The sequence below is a fragment of the Cebidichthys violaceus genome, unplaced genomic scaffold, assembly GCF_023349555.1.
Source record: "Cebidichthys violaceus isolate CVI_PGR_0920_01 unplaced genomic scaffold, fCebVio1.0.p SCAF_12, whole genome shotgun sequence".
Taxonomy (NCBI): domain Eukaryota; kingdom Metazoa; phylum Chordata; class Actinopteri; order Perciformes; family Stichaeidae; genus Cebidichthys; species Cebidichthys violaceus.
Genome location: NW_027176285.1, coordinates 16941816 through 16965388, shown reverse-complemented (window position 1 = coordinate 16965388; position 23573 = coordinate 16941816). Strand labels below are relative to the sequence as shown.

The 23573-nt window shown below is 38.7% G+C and overlaps 2 protein-coding genes across 2 annotated transcripts; one reads left to right on the top strand and one right to left on the bottom strand.

The window, feature by feature from the left end:
* Nucleotides 1-1149: 1149 nt before the first annotated feature.
* Nucleotides 1150-13192, top strand: LOC137869410 (polypyrimidine tract-binding protein 3-like). Its single transcript, XM_068706837.1, has 14 exons — nt 1150-1286; nt 2686-2749; nt 3383-3549; nt 4440-4583; nt 4768-4923; nt 5014-5124; nt 5372-5528; nt 5979-6038; nt 6279-6388; nt 6475-6508; nt 6723-6815; nt 7513-7735; nt 7929-8006; nt 8092-13192. Exons 2-14 carry the CDS (start codon nt 2725-2727, stop codon nt 8222-8224), a joined length of 1491 nt encoding a protein of 496 aa, XP_068562938.1. The 5' UTR covers nt 1150-1286; nt 2686-2724; the 3' UTR covers nt 8225-13192.
* Nucleotides 13193-13276: 84 nt separating this feature from the next.
* Nucleotides 13277-23157, bottom strand: ugcg (UDP-glucose ceramide glucosyltransferase). Its single transcript, XM_068706836.1, has 10 exons — nt 22746-23157; nt 19189-19333; nt 18472-18574; nt 18209-18310; nt 17964-18076; nt 17005-17183; nt 16827-16913; nt 16395-16502; nt 16178-16256; nt 13277-15787 (listed from the first exon to the last, which is right to left on the bottom strand). The coding sequence occupies exons 1-10, from the start codon at nt 22841-22843 to the stop codon at nt 15617-15619; spliced, it is 1185 nt and encodes a 394-aa protein (XP_068562937.1). The 5' UTR covers nt 22844-23157; the 3' UTR covers nt 13277-15616.
* Between the last annotated feature and the right edge of the window lie 416 nt (nt 23158-23573).

Here is a 23573-nt window from a genome sequence, read left to right as displayed (position 1 = left end):
GTTTGCACAGATGAACGTGGAACCTTCAAGCATCTGGAAATTGCACCCAAGGATGAACCAGACTTGTGGAGCTCCACGATTCTCTCCCTGATTTCTTGGCTGATTTCTTTTGACTTTCCCATGATTTCAAACAAGGAGGCAGAGTGTTTGAGGTGTGGCCTTAAAATACATCCCCAGGTGTGCCTTCAATTAACTCACATGTTGTCAGTGAACCTATCAGGAGCTTCAAAAGCCATGACATCATCATCTGGGCTTGCCCACGTTGTTTAAAGACATAGTACTTTTGGCGTATGTAAACTTTTGACCTCAAAGAAAGTAATATAAAATTCTCTAAGAAATTCTCTTTCTCATTATTGTGACATTTAGCAAAAGTTAAATAATTTTGGTAATCCTAACGGACCTGAAACAGGAGAGGTTTAGTCTGATTTAACTTCAAACAGTGAGAAAAAAAGTGTTATGTGTCTTTTTGCACGGTGTATGTAAACTTCTGGTTTCAACTATATATATATATGTGTGTGTGTAAACTGTAATAAAAGTTATTGTATTTGTTTCATTTACAACCATTAACTGAATTATTTCACATAGATATTATAACTTACATAGTCTGAGTTATTGTTATATCCATTCAAATGTCCTTAATTATGTTTACTTTACTCACATAGTTGTTTTTTAGTCATTACATTGACTAAAACAGTATATATTTATATATATATATATATATATATATATATATATAAATAAAATATAATGTATAAAATGATTAAATATTTATATATTATCTCTCTTATATATATTTTTTATATATATAAATATAAATCCCTTTTTCATGCAGTTCCTGATACATAATAAAATAATTATGAAAAATACATATCACACATAATTGACTCTTCAGAGACCTGAGTATCAAAGCTAGATTAAACAATTATATATTTATGTATATATATAAATATAAATAAATAGGTGAATAAAATAATAGTGAGTATCGTAGGCGACACATCTGATTGTATTAAATATTTGTGTGTATTTTAAACGTGTTTCTCTCCGTTCAAACTCATTTATTGATTATTGTTATTAGTATTATTATCGATCCCTCTGATCTGAGGCGTGTCCGCGCGAGCAGCCATGTTTTCTCCCGTTACGTCACCAAACAGGAAGTGAGCTCGTTGTTCTTCGTTGGTTTTGCTGCCTGGCTGCGGTGCGGAAGGTCTCGCGGACCAAAACAACTCTTCCTCTCCTCCTCTCCTTCCTCCTCTCCTTCCTCCTTCCTCCTCGCGGACCATGGACGGGTGAGCGCGTGGACACCATCCCCTAAACCTTTCCCTAATATTCCCGCCGCCGTCTTTTCCTTCCATCCACCCTCACGTTTCCTTGGCGACTGAACCGCACCTGCGCGAGCCTTTCGCGTCAACCCCCCCCCCCCCTTCCCCCTCCTCCTGTTTGTTGTTGTTTACTTGATTGAAACACTTTCCCGCCACCGACCCCTCTCTTCCCCTCTACTCCGCGCTCCCGTTTCTCCGCACCTCACGCGCTGTTTTGTCGCCCGTGTGTCGCTTTTTTTCTGGTTTTGTTTTGGTTGAAAGTGTCGCGAGCGAAGAGTGACGATTCAGCGGCGGGGTTTGATTGGCTGAAATCCCGCGATAACTGAGTGCATGAATAATGTACATGATTACTTTAATATTTTATATATTTATTACTTCAAAATGTTCAAAAATGTTCTCAGGTCTCATGTTTATTTTCTTAAATATTTATATATTTTCCTAATTTATGTACAATGTTTAACGGTCATTATGTGAATAAAACAATAAAAATACAAAACAATAAATATACAAAACAATAAGAATACAAAACAATAAGATTACAAAACAATACAAATACAAAACAATTAAAATACAAAACAATAAGAATACAAAACAATAAGAATACAAAACAATACAAATACAAAACAATAAGAATACAAAACAATAAAAATACAAAACAATAAACAGCCTTTTTTAGTTTCCAGAGCTGAAACAATGAATCAATAAGTCGATAAATGGTTTATTGTTCTCTGGTGTCAGATATTTTATGGATCAATCAATCAAGTGATTCATGGATAAATGATGATGGAATTATTTCACTTAGTTATAAAGAGATGACACACGTATAATACATATGGAAGTAGAGCAGAAATATTTATTAATTAGTCGATCAAAAGAAAGTTAACAACCATTTTTTATAATTAATGAAATTATCAAACAAAAATATCTATTATTTGGTTCCAAGGTTTTTTGATTGATTTGAATTTATTAGATTTTTGATTTTTTATATACTCACCATTTATTTTGTTCTCTATTTTTTTAAACATATTTTTCTGTTTGATATTTTTTTAATTGTAAACTAAATATCTTTGGGGTCTGGAACATGTTATGTGAACCGTTGATTTAGTGCAGTAATATTTATATTATATGGTATATATACTGAGTATATACATACTATATATACATTAAATACAACAGCTCTGACATAAATTCTTATTTTTATAAGGTTATAATGAAGTCCAGGACAAAAGCAGCTCAGTGCTAAACATGTGATTTAATAAACACGTCTATAAACGTGACTATACTCTTTATTATAATGAACGGGATGAACAGGTGTCCCTAATAAAGTGGTCACTTATATTATTATTATTATTGTTTCTCTCTTTAGGAATCAGAGTTCACTTCCTCCTTCAGCTGCTCTACGAACATGAGCACCTCCAGTCTGTCCACAGGTGAGACTCCTCCCACTACCTCCTTTACCTCTCTCTACCTCCCACTACGTCCCTCTACCTCCCACTACCTCTCTCTACCTCTTTCTACCTCCTTTACCTCCCTCTACCTCTCTCTACTTCCCTCTACCTCTCTTTACCTCTCTCTACCTCTCTCTACCTCCCTCTACCTCTCTTTACCTCTCTCTACCTCTCTCTACCTCCCACTACCTCCCTCTACCTCCCACTACCTCTCTCTACCTCTTTCTACCTCCCTCTACCTCCTTCTGCCTCTCTCTACTTCCCTCTATCTCTCTTTACCTCTCTCTACCTCTCTCTACCTCCCACTACCTCCCTCTACCTCCCACTACCTCTCTCTACCTCTTTCTACCTCCCTCTACCTCCTTCTACCTCCCTCTACCTCCTTCTACCTCCCTCTACCTCCTTCTACCTCTTTCTACCTCCCTCTACCTCCTTCTACCTCCCGCTACCTCTCTCTACCTCGTTCTACCTCCCTCTACCTCTCTCTACCTCTCTACCTCTTTCTACCTCTCTCTACCTCCTTCTACCTCTCTCTACCTCCTTCTACCTCCCTCTACCTCCCACACTTTAAAGCTGCTGTGTGTTTAATTATTCGACTCACCTGTCTGTCTGCAGTGGATGGCACCGATAGGCTGTGTGTTTCTGAGCGCGCTCAGTCCGTCCCGTCTCCGGTCCTTCACCTGCGTCAGCTTCCTGCTGACGTCTCTGAACAGGAAGTGATCGCTCTGGCACTTCCTTTCGGCCGAGTTAGTAAGCTGTTATCGCTGAAGGCCAAAAACCAGGTAACGGCTAACTGCTAAAAGCTAACATCTAACAGCTAATAGTTAACATTTAACAGCTAATTGCTAAAAGCTAACTGCTAAAAGCTAACTGCTAACAGCTAATAGTTAACATCTAACAGCTAACTGCTTACTGCTAAAGGCTAACTGTTAATAGCTACAATCTAACAGCGAATAGTTAACATCTTACAGCTAATAGCTAACATCGAACAGCTAGCATTTAACAGCTAACTGCTAATAGCTAATAGATAACATTTAACAGCTAACTACTTATCTTATGCTGCTCGACTTCTATGTGACGTCTATATATTGTTCCATATATTGTTCTATATATTTTATATATTGTTTTATATATTGTTCTATATATTGTTCTATATATTGTTCTATATATTTTATATATTGTTTTATATATTGTTCTATATATTGTTCTATATATTGTTCTATATATTTTATATATTGTTTTATATATTGTTCTATATATTTTATATATTGTTCTATATATTGTTTTATATATTGTTCTATATATTGTTCTATATATTGTTTTGTATATTTTATATATTGTTTTATATATTGTTCTATATATTTTATATATTGTTTTATATATTGGTTTATATATTGTTCTATATATTTTATATATTGTTCTATATATTGTTCTATATATTGTTTTATATATTGTTCTATATATTGTTTTGTATATTTTATATATTGTTTTATATATTGTTTTATGTATAGTTTTATATATTGTTTTATATATAGTTTTATATATTGTTCTATATATTGTTTTATATATTTTATGCTCAAACCTACTTTGTAAAAGATTTTTTGATACAAGAAGCTTTTTTCTTGACGTCATTTATTAATGTTTTCATTTCCATTAATTGATTTTTTTTTAGGCGTTTTTAGAAATGGCGTCGGAGGAGGCGGCCGTTACCATGGTGAACTACTATACCTCGGCCCCGCCCACCATCAGGAACCAGCCAATCTTCATCCAGTACTCCACCCACCGCGAGCTCAAGACCGACAATCTGACCAATCAGGTGAGGAGCTGCAGCGCTCGTCAACATCTAACTATAACAGACTAATTAAAGTTACCGTATGGTGATATTAATACTAATTTGTTATATTTTTAATAACTTAACTGATTAGTTTGTTTTTTTAACCCACTATTGAAATTATATTTTACGTGTGATTGTTCTTTTTGAATCGTTTGTTTGTGGACAGAGAGCAGCTCTGCAGGCCATCAGTGCAGCAGCAGTGCATTCTGGGAACATGGCGTCGGGGGGAGAGGGGCGGGGCTTAGCTCACGGTCAGAGTCCCGTCCTGAGAATCATCGTAGAGAATTTATTCTACCCGGTGACTCTGGAGGTCCTGCAGCAGGTCACTGATCAGTTTATTATTACTATTAATATTGTTGTAATTATAATTTATATATTACGTGTTTATGGGTTTATTATTGTGTTTCTTCAGATCTTCAGTAAGTTCGGCTCCGTGTTGAAGATCATCACGTTCACCAGAAACAATCAGTTTCAGGCTCTGCTGCAGTTCAGTGACACCGTGCACGCTCATCACGCCAAGGCTGTGAGTCACGTGCACGCTCACACACACACACACGCTTTCACACACACACACACACACACACACACACACACACACACACGCTCTCACACACACACACACACACACACACACACACACACACACACACACACGCTCACACACACACACACACACGTATACATATTAGTAATGTACTGTTTAGAGTCCAGAGTCTCTGATGAAGCTCTGGTCCAATCAGATTGCAGCGTTGTGACTTCCTGTCTTTCAGTCTCTGGACGGTCAGAACATCTATAACGGCTGCTGCACGCTGAGGATCGACTTCTCCAAACTGAGCGCGCTCAACGTGAAGTACAACAACGACAAGAGCCGAGACTTCACCAGAGCCGACCTCCCGTCAGGAGAGCTGGACCCCGCCGCCGCCTTCGGTAGGATGAGCTAACGCTAACCTCTGCTAGCTGGAGGACCAAACAGGCCACTTAGCTTCACGTGTTAAAGCTACATTCTCTCTAGTGTCCACCAGGGGGCGACTCCTCTGGTTGTATAGAAGTCTAGTCTAAAATGACTCTACTTCTCTCTTGATTTATTCCCTCAGTAAACATTGTAAACATGAGTTTATGGTCTCAATCTCTAGTTTACAGTCTTCTTCAACACAGCATGATGTTCATTTAGTACATTATGCTCCATTTAGAGTCAAACAGACCATAAAGAGGGGATGATTTAGAGGCGGGGCTACACGCTGATTGACAAGTCTCTACGTGACTCCTCCTCAGTCCACATGTGGTCACTTCCTGTTCACTGGTTGAATCGCCCCGAGTCTGTTAACCGTGTGTGTGTGTGTGTGTGTGTGTGTGTGTGTGTGTGTGTGTGTGTTACAGGTGTACCTCTCCCTCCATACGGAGCAGCAGCTTTCCAGCCGACCTTCCATCAACACACAGGTGAGAATTTAAAATGAGTAATAACTTTTACCTTCCTTTAGCTCCTCCTCCTCCTACAGCACCTCTTCCTCCTCCTCCTCCTCCTCCTACAGCACCTCCTCCTCTTCCTCCTCCTCCTCCTCCTCCTCCTCCTCCTATAGCAGCTCCTCTTCCTCCTCCTCCTCCTCCTATAGCAGCTCCTCCTCCTCTTCCTATATTTGTCCTGTGTGTCTGTTTTGAATTAAGTTTTTTTGTCCTCAGGTCTGTCCCTGTCCGTCCCCGGTCCGTTGTTGTCTCCTCCTCGTGTCTCCCTGCAGGTGGCGCCTCCTGCTGGTCACTCGGTGCTGCTGGTGTCCAACCTGAACCCAGAGGTCAGACGTCACACGGTCTCACGGCCACCGACCAATCGGAGCGCTGCGTTCTAAAATAACTTTATTAACACTGTTTGTCTCTACAGAGCGTCTCTCCTCACAGCCTCTTCATCCTGTTTGGTAAGAAACACACTTAATTATTCATTCACTGTGTTTACATGTTTATATTAAAATCATTTTACGTTATAATAAAATTATAACATATAACTTATATATGATATAATAATAATACAAAATAATGTAAAATAAATTCTTCTGGTCAGAAGGAACCTTTATTAAAGGGTGATATTGAGGTCATTGTGTTTGTGTTGACGGTGTGTTTGTGTGTTTTCAGGGGTTTATGGGGACGTCCAGAGAGTGAAGATCCTCTTCAACAAGAAGGAAAACGCTCTCGTTCAGATGAGCGACGACACGCAGGCTCAACTCGGTCCGACGCTTTTATTTCCTCTTTAACCGGTTCAGCTGCATTTCTTCTTCTTCTTCTTCTTCTTCTTCTTCTTCTTCTTCACAGTTTCCTTCATATTGGAGAAAGTATTTCCTTGTAGGACATGTGGTGGAAACAGAAAAGAAGATTTTTTTATTGAATCTTTAGATGTTAAATGAATTATCTCAAAGTGAAAATAGTTTTCTGTGTCAACAGATTATTATTTTAATTTATTAATACTTCTGGTTCAATGAAAGTTAATGAGAAATATTTCTAGTAATTTAATGAAAGAAACTATTTAAGAAATCAAAGAAATACACAAACAATATTTACAAATAATCATAATTAAAATGTATAACATGACTGCATGTAGACAGGAAACTCTAAAGTCAGTTGAATCAATTAGTTAATGAAATGAGCATTAAGTGATGGAAAAATTACCTTATGATATATAAATAGATTTTAGACGTTTAACTGTTCAAAAACTTTATTTAAAGCTTTGTGACGAACAACTGCAAATATACACATTTTAAAGAAGAAACAAAAATTTACAAAAAATGATAAATAAATACTCCTTACGTTTTATAAAATACTGAAATAAGTTAAATCTAAAATATTAGATTTATGACTAAATGGTAAAAAATAATATGTGTCAGTTCTTCAGTCATTTTGTAATCATTCTTTATATTTGTTGTTACAGCGATGAGTCACCTGAACGGTCAGCGTCTCCATGGTAACGTGATTCGGGTGATGTTGTCCAAACACCCGGTGGTGCAGCTGCCCCGCGGGGGGGCGGGGCAAGAGGAGCAGACGCTGACCCGGGACTTCTCAGGCTCCGCCCTCCACCGCTTCAAAAAACCTGGATCCAAAAACTTTAACAATATCTTCCCTCCGTCAGCGACGCTGCACCTCTCCAACATCCCGTACGTCTTCATTATTACATTATGTTATGTATTTAAATATAGTTATAGTTTATACTTTTTAAAATATTCTCCATCTTAGTGAGCTGAAACTGTACGTATATATTTATATTTGTATATTTATATATTTATATATTTTTATATTTATGTATTTATATTTCCTCGACATATTTAAACTTTCCGTCTTCGTCTGCAGGTCGTCGGTCAGCGAGGAGGTGCTGAAGGATCTGTTCTCCTCCGGAGGGTTCACAGTCAAAGCCTTCAAGTTCTTCCAGTGAGTAACAAGACCTGCAAAACAAGTCCTTTAAATTAAGAAATGTGAGCTGAACGTAATGATGTCACTTCCTTTGATGTCACAGGAAGGACAGGAAGATGGCTCTGATGCAGCTGGCGTCTGTGGAGGAAGCCATCGAGGCTCTGATCGCTCTGCACGACCACCAGCTGGACCACAACCAGCACCTCCGAGTCTCCTTCTCCAAGTCCACCATCTGACCTCCAAGTCTCCTTCTCCAAGTCCACCATCTGACCTATGAGTCTCCTTCTCCAAGTCCACCATCTGACCTCCGAGTCTCCTTCTTTAAGTCCCCCATCTGACATCCGAGTCTCCTTCTCCAAGTCCCACATCTGACCTACGAGTCTCCTTCTCCAAGTCCCCCATCTGACCTCAGAGTCTCCTTCTCCAAGTCCACCATCTGACCTCCGAGTCTCCTTCTCCAAGTCCACCATCTGACCTCCGAGTCTCCTTCTCCAAGTCCCCCATCTGACCTCCGAGTCTCCTTCTCCAAGTCCCCCATCTGACCTACGAGTCTCCTTCTCCAAGTCCACCATCTGACCTCCGAGTCTCCTTCTCCTAGTCCCCCATCTGACCTCTGAGTCTCCTTCTCCTAGTCCCCCATCTGACCTCCGAGTCTCCTTTTCCTAGTCCCCATCTGACCTCCGAGTCTCCTTTTCCTAGTCCCCATCTGACCTCCGAGTCTCCTTCTCCTAGTCCCCCATCTGACCTACGAGTCTCCTTCTCCAAGTCCACCATCTGACCTCCGAGTCTCCTCCTCCAAGTCCCCCATCTGACCTCCGAGTCTCCTTCTCCAAGTCCACCATCTGACCTCTGAGTTTTCTTCTCCAAGTCCACCATCTGACCTCCGAGTCTCCTCCTCCAAGTCCCCCATCTGACCTCCGAGTCTCCTTCTCCAAGTCCACCATCTGACCTCTGAGTCTCCTTCTCCAAGTCCCCCATCTGACCTCTGAGTCTTCTTCTCCAAGTCCCCCATCTGACCTCCGAGTCTCCTTCTCCAAGTCCCCCATCTGACCTCTGAGTCTCCTTTTCCTAGTCCCCATCTGACCTCCGAGTCTTCTTCTACTGTTGACTGCTTCAGGGCTTCTGATTGGCCCACGGTGGGAACAAATGGACCAATGGGAGAGCTTTCTGTGCCTACAAACACTATGACATCACAGTGACGGATGATGTCACAACGCAGGGCGGTTGCCACGGTTACAGAGGTTACACAGCACATTCCTGAGCAGACTGAGCGACCAGTAGCAATGCATTGTGGGTAACGGAGTCCAACATGAGCCGCTAATGTGAGCTGAACTGTTTTTCGTCTGAATGTTAAATTAATGTGATGAAAGAAAAAAATCTTCTGCGTTAAAAAAAATAAAAACTTGATTTTTTTTCTCAAAACCCCCAAATAATAGAAATAAGATTTAGTTATTCTTTTTTTATATTTAAAGCTACTCAGCATGAATACAAATAACATCAGTAAATTGAAGTTATTTATTGAGATTATGTTGAAAAAATAATCTTTCTTCAATTTTCAAATCATTGAGGTTTTTAACCTTTTTTTATTGTTTAAATTGTAAACTGCCTTTTCAACTTCTAAAACAAAAATTGTTTGAATTAGAAGTTTTTGCAAAGAGAATTCTCACTCTGCCGTCTGATTGGCTTAAATTATTATTACTATGGTTGTAGAATTTTAGCTCAACAAACTGTCTTCTGTGCCTTATTTCTATCAATTATTCTGTTTTTAATTAATCTGTTGGAGGGTTCACGTGGAACGTTCACGTGGAGGGTTCACGTGGAACGTTCACGTGGAGGGTTCACGTGGAGGGTTCACGTGGACGTTCACGTGGAGGGTTCACGTGGAGGGTTCACGTGGAGGGTTCACGTGGAACGTTCACGTGGAGGGTTCACGTGGACGTTCACGTGGAGGGTTCACGTGGACGTTCACGTGGAGGGTTCACGTGGTGCGTTCACGTGGTGCGTTCACGTGGAGGGTTCACGTAGACGGTTCACGTGGAGCGTTCTGGTGGTGGTTTGTGTCGATGACGACTTTTGATTGAAGTTTATTTCAGTTGAGAATCATTTTGTTTTCTGTCATATATTGAGTGTTTTTTAATCAGGAATGTGTTTATACTGTAAGACATGACATAGTAAAGCTTTCAATGTCCTGCGTGTGTGTATTTATACATCTGTATGTGTGTATATATATATATATATATATATATATATACATATATATATATACACATACATATATATTTGTGTGTATGTGTGTGTAACAAGCTGAGCTGTGATTGGTTGATCTTCAAGTTTCCCTTTTTTCTATTAAAAAAAATATTTAATTCAAATCCAGCTCTTGTTTTTTTAAATCTCTAGTTAAACATTTTAGGGGGGGGTGATTTTTGGTGTCAATGATTTTCTGTAAACAGGAAATAAGCCACAAAAAAACAGGAAGCTGCTGTTTCTGACCTTCTGACCGGAGTTGATTGGGTTAAATATTAAATATTATATATTACTTGTTGGTTTGTTTAGCTATTAAATGCAGCGTGACATTAAACATATTTAAGTTTTTCATTTGCTAATTTATTTGTTACAGCAAAAACATTCAAAATATAGTTTTTTATTTAAATTAAATTGTTTGGTTTTCCTTTTATGTTCATAAAAAAATGTTACATAATCATTTTGTAACAGCAGAAAAAGGTCACATTTCGGGAAACAATTTGGAAGCTTTGAAAAGTGTGTGTGTGTGTGTGGGGGGGGGTCAAACCAAGCCAAAGTTTGTGTGCCTTTTAATTGGACCAACTCAGTCTCTCATTATGACATCACTTCCTGTTTAAATGGCTTTCCAAACTGTTTTAAAATTCTTCCAAGTATCCAAGTTTCTACTGTTTTAACGTACAGTTTTGTAATTGTTTATGTTTTCATGTCTTTACTTGAAAAAGTTACTCGTTTCACATGAAGTGAATGTATTTTTTTCGTGACATCACATCCTGTTTCAGGACTACATGTGTCGGGATGTTGTAGAATTCAATGTGACCGTACATTTACAACTTTCCATATAACCACGCCTCCATCTGCATGTAGCCCCGCCCATTCCATCAATCAAAACAACAATCAATTAAGACCAAAGGAAGCCGACTGAAGGTTTTAACTCACATAGGTCCGCCCACTTTAGATTTCCCAGCATGCATTTCAGAACTTCATGAAACTGTTCTTATTAGCAAGATTTGCAGCAAGACATTATTTTGAAAATATTTTGTTTTAAAGATTTTTTGTTACATTGTAAAATGTTAATGTGAAGTCACACCTGTGACATTGTAACATGTTAATGTGAAGTCACGTTTGTTACATTGTATCATGTTAATGTGACGTCACAGCTGTAACATTGTAACATGTTAATGTGACGTCACAGCTGTAACATTGTAACATGTTAATGAGACGCTACACTTGTGACATTGTAACATGTTAATGTGACGTCACAGCTGTAACATTGTAACATGTTAATGTGACGTCACAGCTGTAACATTGTAACATGTTAATGTGAAGTCACACTTGTTACATTGTAACATGTTAATGAGACGCTACACTTGTTACATTGCAACATGTTAATGAGACGCTACACTTCTGACATTGTAACATATTAATGAGATGCTACACTTGTAACATTGTAACACGTTAATGTGACGCTACACTTGTGACATTGTAACATGTTAATGAGATGCTACACTTGTGACATTGTAACACGTTAATGTGATGCTACACTTGTGACATTGTAACATGTTAATGTGAAGTCACACTTGTTACATTGTAACATGTTAATGTGACGTCACACTTGTTACATTGTAACATGTTAATGTGAAGTCACAGTTATTACATTGTAACACGTTAATGTGAAGTCACACTTGTTACATTGTAACATGTTAATGTGACGCTACACTTGTTACATTGTAACATGTTAATGTGACGCTACACTTGTGACATTGTAACATGTTAATGAGACGCTACACTTGTTACATTGTAACATGTTAATGTGACGCTACACTTGTTACATTGTAACATGACGTTACATTACTCATGTATTATGAAGTGTGTTAAGAATTTCCAAGTGTAGACGTTACAACTACAAGTTATTAAACTTGTATCTCACATTCTTGTGACACTTACACGTTACAATACCTGCAATTTGTAAGTTACTACCTGGAACATGTTACTTGTTACACAATACTTTTTACATGTTAAATACTAAAGTTGTATGTTACACACATTGAATACTTGGTACAATACTTCTGACAATACACGTTACAAACATGTTAGACGTATATAGATACAAGTGAATCCTTCACTTGTATACTAACTATAAGTTATTACTTGCAATGTATTATACTTGTTTGTTACATACAAGTATGTCATATCTTAAACTACCTGCTAAAATACAGGTATTATGAAGTGTAGTATTGAAACAGGACAAACTTGTATAAACATTACAATACTACTTGTTATACTTGACAAGTTTTGTTATACTTTTATTTTAAAACATACTTGACTTTGACGTAATAATACATGTATTGTGATGTGTAATTAACATGTTAGATTTTAAATACTTTGTACCCTTGTGTAACATGTTACATGTTCATAAACAGTTGCAACATGTAACAAGTACACGTTTTATTTATTTACATTGCATACCTGCCACGTTACTAATATGTACTGTTATATGTGAAACAAGTATTGTTACTTAGAACATGAAGACATGAAAACATAAAACTGTCTCAAGTGTTTCAAATTATTGAAAATATATTTTGTTAAACCTGCCTGAATACATTTAAATGTGTTTTCAGTTAATTAGAACGTTTTTAAATTTAGAATATCTGAACGGGCTGGTTTGAAGTTCTCTCTCGAAATTTACATTGACATTTTTATTTCCCTTTAACACTGCTGAACTGTTTTTGTACCTGAATGTATCCATTGTTTTTCTATGCTAATGAATGTTAAGTACTAGTGGTGCATTGTGGGAGCAGATAGGACGATTGTTGTTATATCAAACATTTTTAATATCCAATCAGTGCATGACGTAGGGGGGGGCTTTCTGTGGTTGATTGAATTTTTATTTATTCTGAAAGTGAGACAGGAAGTTGTAGCATGAGTCACTGAATAAATAAATAAATAAATAAATAATCTGGCAACCAATGGCTGTTCTCGGTTCCTGCAAGCCCCGCCCACAATCTGTCATTAGATTGTGGGGCATTTTCAACAACACACATTAAAAGTTCAGCTTTGAAAGGATAAAACTTTATTGTTCCTGTGTTGACACAATCCTTCACTGTGATTGGTCGGTTCGCAGACTACAGCAGATAATTGTCATAAAAAAACAAAAAAACAATAAACAAATAAGAATCCTACCGATCCTATTGGACGACGGCAACAGAGGTTCGTCCGACTCGTAGCTGATGTCATCAACCAAACCCTGCGTGGCTACGCAAACAGCTAACCGCTAACAGTAACGCATCACAGCTTTAAAAAAACACCTGCGATTGCCCGCACACACGCACACGCACACACACACACACACACACACACACACACACAGTGTTCAGACTCTGCAAAACAAACAAAGTTCAGAAATGTGGATTTTTTTTTTTTCTGTAACTTTATTGTTTAATATTTTGGTCCTGTGTTTTATTTGATGTTTTGAAATGTTGCGACCTTTAAGTGTCAGAATACTGGAATTCATTCAGTGCTGAATTGTGTTTAAGTTTTTTTTTTTTTTTGGGGATGAAAACTTAACCAAAAAAAATATATATAGAAAAAAATAGAAAACTAATTTGATTCACAAATCAACAAAAATCCTCTGATCTCACTGGCCGATCTCATTTTTGTCACGTTTTGTTTTTCTGTGGCAACTCGACATCAAAGGATTTAATAAAGAAAATAAATTAAGACATTTCTTAAAGTGAGAGTTTAGATCTCCTACAGTTTATTATAAATACCGAACAGATTTTACTGCTTTTATAATTATTTCCATTTTGAATCAATCACGATACAAATTTAATATTCACAAACAAAAGGTGTCGTAATTATGAGTTCTTTTTTTATAACAGATTTTGTAACTATGAAAAAAAGTTCTCACAAGAATGACATTAAGTCGTTTTAAATGTGTTTCATAGTTATGAACCAATTAAGTAAAAACAAAATAAAGATATTTTAATTTTAACAGAAGGTTCAGTTTTTCTCTTGTTAGGTGAAAATGATTTTGTATAATACGAAAATAAAGATGTCGTACTTTTTTTTATAATTAATAGATAACAATTTTGGAATTATGAGAAACAGAAGACGAAGTTACAAAATGTTTTTTTTTTTTTTTTAGTAAATGCAGTTTTCTTCTGTAAAATGCAACTTGTTTTTGTTTGTTTTGTTCTTTTTAAGACAAAAATCAAGACTTCGTTCTCACTCATTGGCTGATTGTATCTTGTTTTAAAAAGCTGCACAAATCAATATTTTTCATATTGACACTCAGAGAAAACTAATCGAGAGACGTTTTCTTGCTGTTATATTTAATTAAATATATATATATATATAAAAACTTATATATAATTTGAAGATTTGAGGAATAAAAAAAGACGTAAATGATCTCAAGTGTTTGATGTTTCTGATTAACATCAAATGTCCGTCACTAATTGTTCTAATAGTGATTCACTAAAAACCTCCACATTATATTATAATATATATGTATATAATAATAATAATAATAATAATAATAATAATATATTCTGTTTGAATCAGTGTCTCCAAGAAAACGTCTCACTTTGCTTTCTTTGTTAATTCTTCCCACAAATAATAACAGACTTTTAATTTTTAGGCTCTTTTGTCTTTTTGTTTTGTTTTTTGGCCAAAAATCTTTTTTTTTTTTTCTCATTGCAAAAATTATGAAAGCAAATAACTTCTGTAATAATTAATGAACTGAACACTTCAACCACCACTGAATACTTTTAAACAACGTCGTTTATAGAACGGAAATATTTTAGTTTGAAAACCATCTGTCTGAATTTAAGTGATTACAAAGACAGAAATATGTCATGTTGTATTTAAACATAAAGTATTCAGTAGTGATGAAACGTCACCGTTTCATTCTCAGTTGTAATTATTTTAGCTTCCATAAAAAAAAAAAAAAAACTTCACAAACGCTCAAAAGCCAATCAGGAGAAAGGATTCTTCTTCCTCTCTCCTGATTGGTTGATTTGTTTTCTCTGATCAAAGATCAGATGATTCAGTGCGACGCATCACTCCCTCACTTATTTTTCTTTTTTGTTTTACTTCTGTCCTGCTCTCTCATTGGCTTGTTCTGGTATCGTTTAGTTTTAGCACCAAAAAAACCATAAATAGTTAAAAACACACACACACACACACACACACACACACACACACACACACACACACACACACACACACACACACACACACACACACACACACACATACATACAAACACACTCTTCATTTTCTCTCATAAAAAACAAAAAACAAACATCAGTCTCTTTCTGTCCTCTTCCTCCTCCTCTTCGGGGTCGTGAGGAAGAGGAGGAGGAAGCTGCAGCTGGTTGCCACGGTAACTACACGTCGAGGATCTCCTCGGCGGTGCCGCCGCAGCGCAGCCGGTACCGACCGGTTCTCCAGCTGATGGTCGGGTCCCACAGAGCCGACAGGAAGATCTGCACCGCCATCGACTCCCTGATGAACCACGCCACCGCGAAGTCCAGCTTAGAGAAGCACAGCTGGCCGCCCTGAGAGATGAGGTCATCGATCAACATCCAATAATAATAACAATTAAATAAACCTATAAATATGTGTGGAAATACATTCATAACTTTTTATTTTCATTATTTTTTTCCCAATGTTTTTAATTTAATTTTAGATTATTTTTAACTTTTATTTTCCATTTGATCAACTTCTGAAAAAACTAAATGAAACAAATATATGATGTCATGTTTAGAAAATAAAATTGCTTGAAGATATTCTTTCAAAATAAAAGTCTAAAATAAAAATATAAAAATCCGTAAATATACATCAAGCGTATAAATGTTTTGTAAAAGATATATTCATAACAAAGTCTGAATTATCTACAAAAAAAACCTTTCAAATTAAAAGCATATCATTTTGTAGAACGTCTGTACCTGAACACCAGTCAGCTGGATGTAGTCCGATATGAACCAGGCGAGACAGTGACACATGAAGAAGACCATCATGTCCCACCTGCAAGACACAATTATGTTCATATATATATATATATATATATATGTTTTCCTGTCAAACATCTGCAGAACAGTTCTAAAGGTTCTCTCACTGACACATAACCAGGTGCCTGCTCCTACTCTCTGATTGGCTGAGTACCTGAACACATAATGAGCAGCCCAGCCAATGATGAGGCTCGCCAGGAAGCACTCGGAGACGGGCTCCAGCACGGTGCCAGGAAGCATATTGATCCTCAGCTTCGTCCACCTGGAGACACAAAACACCACTTTATTAACTCTAAAGAAACACCTTTAGAACCACATGTAACAGAAAATATATTAACAAATAATACATTTAGCCACCTCTTTGAATCATTGAAATTCATCTTAAAAGAAAGTAAAATGTCCTAAAACTGTGGAGATAACTCAAAAAACCATTCATTTAGATATTTTCAAAATGTAGTTGTAAAGAAATAATCACATAAAAACTCTTACAAATATAAAACATAACTTGAAAACATATATCAGGAATATATAGTATAACAGGAAAGATTTACAGGATACACTTTAAATCGGATAGCTCTGAGGTCACCTGATCATTCGTGACTGGAACTGGCCAATCGAGTACGACCCAGAATTCTGCAGCGCCACCTGTGTTGCCATGGAGAACTTCCAGCCTCTGAGGACGGACAGTAAAAAAAATAAAAATAAATGACTTCCATTTGGTTATGAATAAAAACACTTAACTCAACCGGTGCTAACGTGCTAACCTGTCAGCGATGGCTTTGGCCATGAAGTAATCCTCGGCGATGTACTGAGCGAAGGCGACCAATCCGCCGGCTTGATCCAACACGTCCTTCCTCATCAGACACGACATCCCCGTCACGCACTTTATCCCCGTCACGTTAGCGGAGATGTAGGAGCGAGGGTGGGACGTCCCAAAATACACCTGGGCAACGGGTTAGCATTAGCATCTATTAGCACCAACAAAATAAAGAAAACTACCGAAACGAGAAAACAGTTGTTTCTGTTTTTTCTGTTTGTTAGAGGATAAAATCAAGCGAGCCCTCAAACAAAATTAAGCATCAAAATAATAATTATAATTATAAATTTAAAGACACAAAGTCACAACAAACATAACATGAAACAACATTGTGTCAAAGAGAACAAGAAAACATTCTGATTGCAGAGTGCTTTGAATTTTAGATATATCGAAATAAGGCGTGTATATAATCATGTCATCTGCATATAACCGGAGAAAATAATTGGAACAAATGTTTTGGAGGATCATTAATATAAATAGAGAAAAGTAAAAGGTTCTAAAATAGATCTTTGTGGGACAACATTTAAATAACCAGATTGATTTTGATGAAAAGAAACACACTGAATTAAACCAAAGTAATCCCTATTGAGAAACACCAACAGCATAAAGTTTATCAAGAAGACGATAACGGTAAAACAAACGGAAGTTTTCGTTATATCAACATCATCACCATCATTGGTGAATCTTAAAAGGGCCGTAGTAGGAGAAAAATCTGAACAAAATCCACATCATGTGTTAGCATCCAACAGTTAGTGAAGGTAAAAAATAACAGCATATGAAGAGTAATTCAAAAGTATATCTATAATAGCAACAAGAAATAGCTCATGCTAAATAGCATTTAAACAAACAGTTTAAAACATTACATTACATCGGTCTGACGTTAGCTTGTTAGCTTCTTAGGCTTACCTGCTCCAGTGTGGCGGCAAATCCTTGCCGGTCGGCAACATACGGCAACCCATGGACCAATCCCACCTTCTCTGTCATCTGATTGGTCATATCTGTCAGGGTGTCGGGTTTCACTGCGCGCCACACACACACACACACACACACACACACACACACACACACACACACACACAAAGAGTTAGCTTTATGATTAACAAGTCTAAAGCTTGTATGTCAGTGAAAATCTAAAATGTAACTTTACAGACCTCTGATGCCGCTGTCACAGATCCAGACCAGACCATATTTGGCTCCTTCATAGCCCGGCATCAGGTTGTTGATCTTGGGGTTGATTCCAACTTTCTTCCCCCCTGAGAACAAAAGAACAACACATGCTAATGTTGTCTGCTAACGAAGGGCTTAAAAAAACCATGAGGATAAAGTCAGTTACTACAACAGAACATAACCTCCACGTGATAAAATAAACACAGTATGTTGAATGACAGAACAAACCACAGAAATCTCTTCTCACCAATGAATAATCGAGCATCTACGTTGGGATATTTGCCCAACAACTTTTTACAAACGTCAACGGCTGGATCATCTTGATCCTGAACGCACAGCAGGATCTCATACTGCAAAACAAACGTTGAAATTAGTGCACAGATCCCTGCCTGGAAACAGATCAGGTTTAGTTAGTTTGTAGCTTCAGGCAATCGGATGGTAGTTTGGGAAATTATCGAGGAGCAGCAGTCACACTTTAGCTGGGCAAACTGGTTTGTACTCAAGGAAGTCGGACAGTAGGCGGGGCAGTGGGACAGTAGTCCGGCCATTCGGATGGTAGTCAGAGCATTGGGACGGTAGACGGACGGTAGGTGGGGCAGTGGGACGGTAGACGGACGGTAGGCGGGGCAGTGGGACGGTAGTCGAGGCAGTGGGACGGTAGGCGGGGCAGTGGGACGGTAGTCGAGGCAGTGGGACGGTAGTCGAGGCAGTGGGACGGTAGGCGGGGCAGTGGGACGGTAGGCGGGGCAGTGGGACGGTAGTCGAGGCAGTGGGACGGTAGTCGGGGCAGTGGGACAGTAGGCGGGGCAGTGGGACGGTAGACGGGGCAGTGGGACGGTAGACGGGGCAGTGGGACGGTAGACGGGGCAGTGGGACGGTAATTAGAAGGACTTGAGTGGTATTTAGGGTCGGTTTGGATGGTAGGGAGATGTTATGAGCTGGGTGGGGGGGTAGCTAGCCTCACCTTGGGGTAATCCAGTGTAAAAAATGTCTCCAGGTTGGAGATCAGGTTTGGATCGACTCCTTTCAGCGGCTTGAGCAAAGAAACTCCTGCCAGCTGCCCAAACGGCTGCTTGACCTCCGACCTTTTCTTGTGGAGATGGAGACGCCTGAAAGTGACGGAGACACAGAGAGACAGTCAGCTAACGTCTTCATGCGTCTGCAGACAGCAAACTGTCTCACCACGCGTTCAGACGGCTTCAGTACTTTGTTATCGTGACAGAATGAATCCTGAACACTGTTCATTAAGAAGTGAACAGTGAGTCAGTGATGATATCCTGTTTTTGCATAGATAAAAATAGTTATATTTCTGTGGCTACTGACTGTCATGAAGATAATCTAACCTCATAGCTCAACACTCACTTCCTCATTCTTTTTCAATGTTCAGATGTCCCATTAGAAGTCACCAGGCACATCATTATCACAAAAAGGACCGGTCCCTCTTATAAAGAGGCAGGTGGTTCCCTAATTGGACTCTTTGTCTGAATCAAAGCCTCTAGATGGACCGTTCTGGGTGTGGTTCTGGGTGTGGGTTATGGGTCGTCTCACCAGCCAACAGTTTTAAAATACCAGAATGCAGCGTTTAGTCCGGATGAAAAAGGCAGGAGAGGATTACTAAATCCAAACCTTTAGGATCAGAAATATTTGGATCTGCTTTGAAATACTTAATTTTCAGATCTGATCAGAATTAAATCCATTCCAACCAATATAATCCTGTTGGTTCCTTTTGAAATGCCGGCTCCTAATCAGCAGCAGCTAAACCAGAGTCAGAACAAACTGTTTGCTTTTGGTCATCGAGCAAAACATGTTCGTCTCTTCAGGAGAGTTCGTCGCCGTTTTCTTTCTAAACTGATATTTTGAATCCAGATCCCCGTCGACAGATTCACAAAGTTATCACAGACAGATTGTTGACATGTCTGTGAGATCATCAGCATGTTAAAAGGACTAAAACATGGACGTAACTTTCATTCTCCTCTGAACTTTGAAAGCTGGAACATTGTTGTTCAATTAAAATCACAAATGATTTGATACATAATGAGACTTTGGTCTGTTTGACTGTTTCAGTGAAACAGAGTTTATAAATATGATGTTGTGATCGTGATCATCTACATCATGAAAGAATGTTTATGGTGCAGCATCCGCCTCTGGATGGATCAGAACCACAGTATAATGGATCAGAACCACAGTATAATGGATCAGAACCACAGTATAATGGATCAGAACCACAGTATAAAGGATCAGAATAAAGGATCAGTATAAAGGATCAGTACCACAGTATAAAGGATCAGAACCACAGTATAAAGGATCAGTATAAAGGATCAGTACCACAGTATAAAGGATCAGAACCACAGTATAATGGATCAGTATCACAGTATAAAGGATCAGAACCACAGTATAAAGGATCAGTACCACAGTATAATGGATCAGTATCACAGTATAAAGGATCAGAACCACAGTATAAAGGATCAGAACCACAGTATGATGGATCAGTATCACAGTATAAAGGATCAGTATCACAGTATAAAGGATCAGAACCACAGTATGATGGATCAGTATCACAGTATAAAGGATCAGTATCACAGTATAAAGGATCAGTACCACAGTATAATGGATCAGTATCACAGTATAAAGGATCAGAACCACAGTATGATGGATCAGTATCACAGTATAAAAGATCAGTATCACAGTATAAAGGATCAGTATCACAGTAAAAAGGATCAGAACCACAGTATAAAGGATCAGAACCACAGTATGATGGATCAGTATCACAGTATAAAGGATCAGTATCACAGTATAAAGGATCAGTACCACAGTATAAAGGATCAGAACCACAGTATAATGGATCAGAACCACAGTATGATGGATCAGTATCACAGTATAAAGGATCAGTACCACAGTATAATGGATCAGAACCACAGTATAATGGATCAGAACCACAGTATTCTATCCATACTGATGTCAGAATATCTCAGCAGCTGAAACCATGAATCAGAGTTGACTGAAAACTGAATCTCTTTCAGCCGTTTAAGATGTTTAAATAATCAATTCTAAAAAATTATCAGCAGATGAATAGCTCATGAAAACAGTCACTAGACTGAAGCATGAAGTGAAACATAGTTATTTTACAACAATAAAGCAAATCCAGCAGCTGCAGATTAAACAGACAGGAAGTGGTCATCGCTCAGGAAACCAGTCTGAGAACGTGATAAAGTGACGTGGATCTTTTCTTTGTAAACGTCGCTGTGGTTCATTATGAACACTAGAAACACGCCGCGGCTAACAGACGCTACGCTAGCTCACCTGTGTGTTCGGCATCGCTTCCTGCTGCGTTCTGATTGGCCGACGTATCAACAGTCACGATGTGACAGTTTGGTCCTGAAAGTCGGACTCCTATTTGGACCGCCGACCACAGATTTCACCACGTTTCTCTCACAGACGTGGACTGTCATCAGTTTGATTGACAGCTACAGTCTAGTAATGTTCATGACAACATGTGTCCTCACTGATGCTGCAGGGAGACAAAACTAAACCGTCCAATCACTGAGCTTCACCTGTAATACATCAGTGCATGAGTGGTGATGAATAACATCTGCCTTTAAACAGCAGCTCTACAGATGTGTACAGGTGTGGTGAAACTTCAAACGGTACATGCATTCTTTACAATGTAAATGTGTATGAACTAAAGGAGAGTCAGCAGATCTGACATATTAAAGTCACCCAGAGAAACACATAATAATATGCATTTATGGAAATTAATGAGTATTGTGCTGTCTAACGAATGCAAAAGGTTTCATTCCGATTACTCAAAGCGTCCTTGTAGTTTATACAACCAACATTATTGTCGTGTCTTTGCAGGTTTTGTTTTAGTAGCTAAAGCTGGAGGAGGAAGCGGAGAGAAATGAGCCTGACGTTCATTAAAACCTGGATTAAGGGTCACTACGACTAAAGCCGAACTGTGGAGCGACTCCCAACTCTTCCACACACAATTAGTTTATTTATGACTGCGCGTAAACAACGTGCGCAGAGCAAAACAAGAGTAAATCTCGACTCTTTCAGGTGTAATTCTGCGTCAACAGGAAAACAGGAAATTCATGCGTCGAACGCCGCCGAACCTTTGACGGAACCGAGCTACACCTGTGATCTGTAGGAGGGAATAAAACACGTTACATCTCAAATAAACTGCATCATTTAAAATTAATGAGTTCATGTATTGTTTCCTGGAGAGAACACGGATCCTAGCTAAAACCAGGAAAACGCCCAACAGATAACCGATCAGACGCGGAGGTTTTTATCCGCTGTCAACACACCCAGAGCCCCGCAGAGAAACTTCCATTTGTTTCACTCTTCATGTTTTTAAAAGGTCACAAAGACGTAAACAAAAAGAAACACATCAGAAAGAAAGACAGGAACAGGAGCGTCGCTCGGCTATAACCGTTAGCTAGCTAAAGGTTAGCTTAGCTTTAGCAGGTTGACTAACCGTTAGCAGGCTGAGGTTAGCTTAGCTTGAGCAGGTTGACTTACACATAGATGATGGACATGAAGTGCATCAGCCACAGCACGAAGAACAGGATGAGGCCGAACACGGAGAGTCCCTGCATGGCGAGGTCCAACAGAGCCATGGTGGTCGGCTGGAGGACACAAAGACTCTGGGTAGAAGCGACCGGCTGACCGGCCTCGGAGTGGGACCAACCGGGGGAGAGTGTTGTGGTGGGTCCGCGGCTCTGTCAGCGACGAGCTCGGCTAGTTTAAGCTAAGCTAATGATCCGGGCCTCCAGCTGAAGACCGGGGTTAGGAGTTCGTTTTTACCGGGTCAGGAGCTCCGGTAACGGGGACACAGAGACCCGTCTCGGTCTGGTGCTGGTTGTCCGGGTCACGGTGCGAGAATCAGGGGTTTGACAGTCATCAGACCGGCCCACGGTCAGCTGACCAACCGGAGAGGGGAAGGAGGGGAGGGGGGACACGGAACATTGGCAACAGCGAACACGCCACTTCCGCTTATTTTCAAAATAAAAGCTTTGTTTAAATCGTATCGATAGACGTATTGGTAAATGTATTAATAAATGTATTGATTGACGTATTAAAAGACATATTGATAGAATATTGATATAAGTATTGAGAGAATATTGATATAAGTATCGTAAAGAATGTTATAAATAAAGATTAGGATATTTCAATAGAATACATAAACACAAATATTTCACAGACTGGATTGTTCGACTTAAAGTCTTAAAGATTCACACATTTATAATGTTAAACTAACTACATGTGAGAATATTTACATCACAGTTAAACCTTTTGTTCAGGAAATCAACTGAGCTGAACCGGAAGTATCACGAAGTTACCCGATAG

Coding starts and splice junctions, on each gene's coding strand:
- ugcg (XM_068706836.1), bottom strand. CDS start 22,843: ATGGCTCTGTTGGACCTCGCCATGCAGGGACTCTCCGTGTTCGGCCTC. Junction 18,575..19,188: donor TTACACTGGATTACCCCAAG/GTGAGGCTAGCT, acceptor TTTGTTTTGCAG/TATGAGATCCTGCTGTGCGT. Junction 16,914..17,004: donor GCCAAAGCCATCGCTGACAG/GTTAGCACGTTA, acceptor GTCCGTCCTCAG/AGGCTGGAAGTTCTCCATGG.
- LOC137869410 (XM_068706837.1), top strand. CDS start 2,725: ATGAGCACCTCCAGTCTGTCCACAG. Junction 2,750..3,382: donor CACCTCCAGTCTGTCCACAG/GTGAGACTCCTC, acceptor GTCTGTCTGCAG/TGGATGGCACCGATAGGCTG. Junction 4,584..4,767: donor CCGACAATCTGACCAATCAG/GTGAGGAGCTGC, acceptor GTTTGTGGACAG/AGAGCAGCTCTGCAGGCCAT.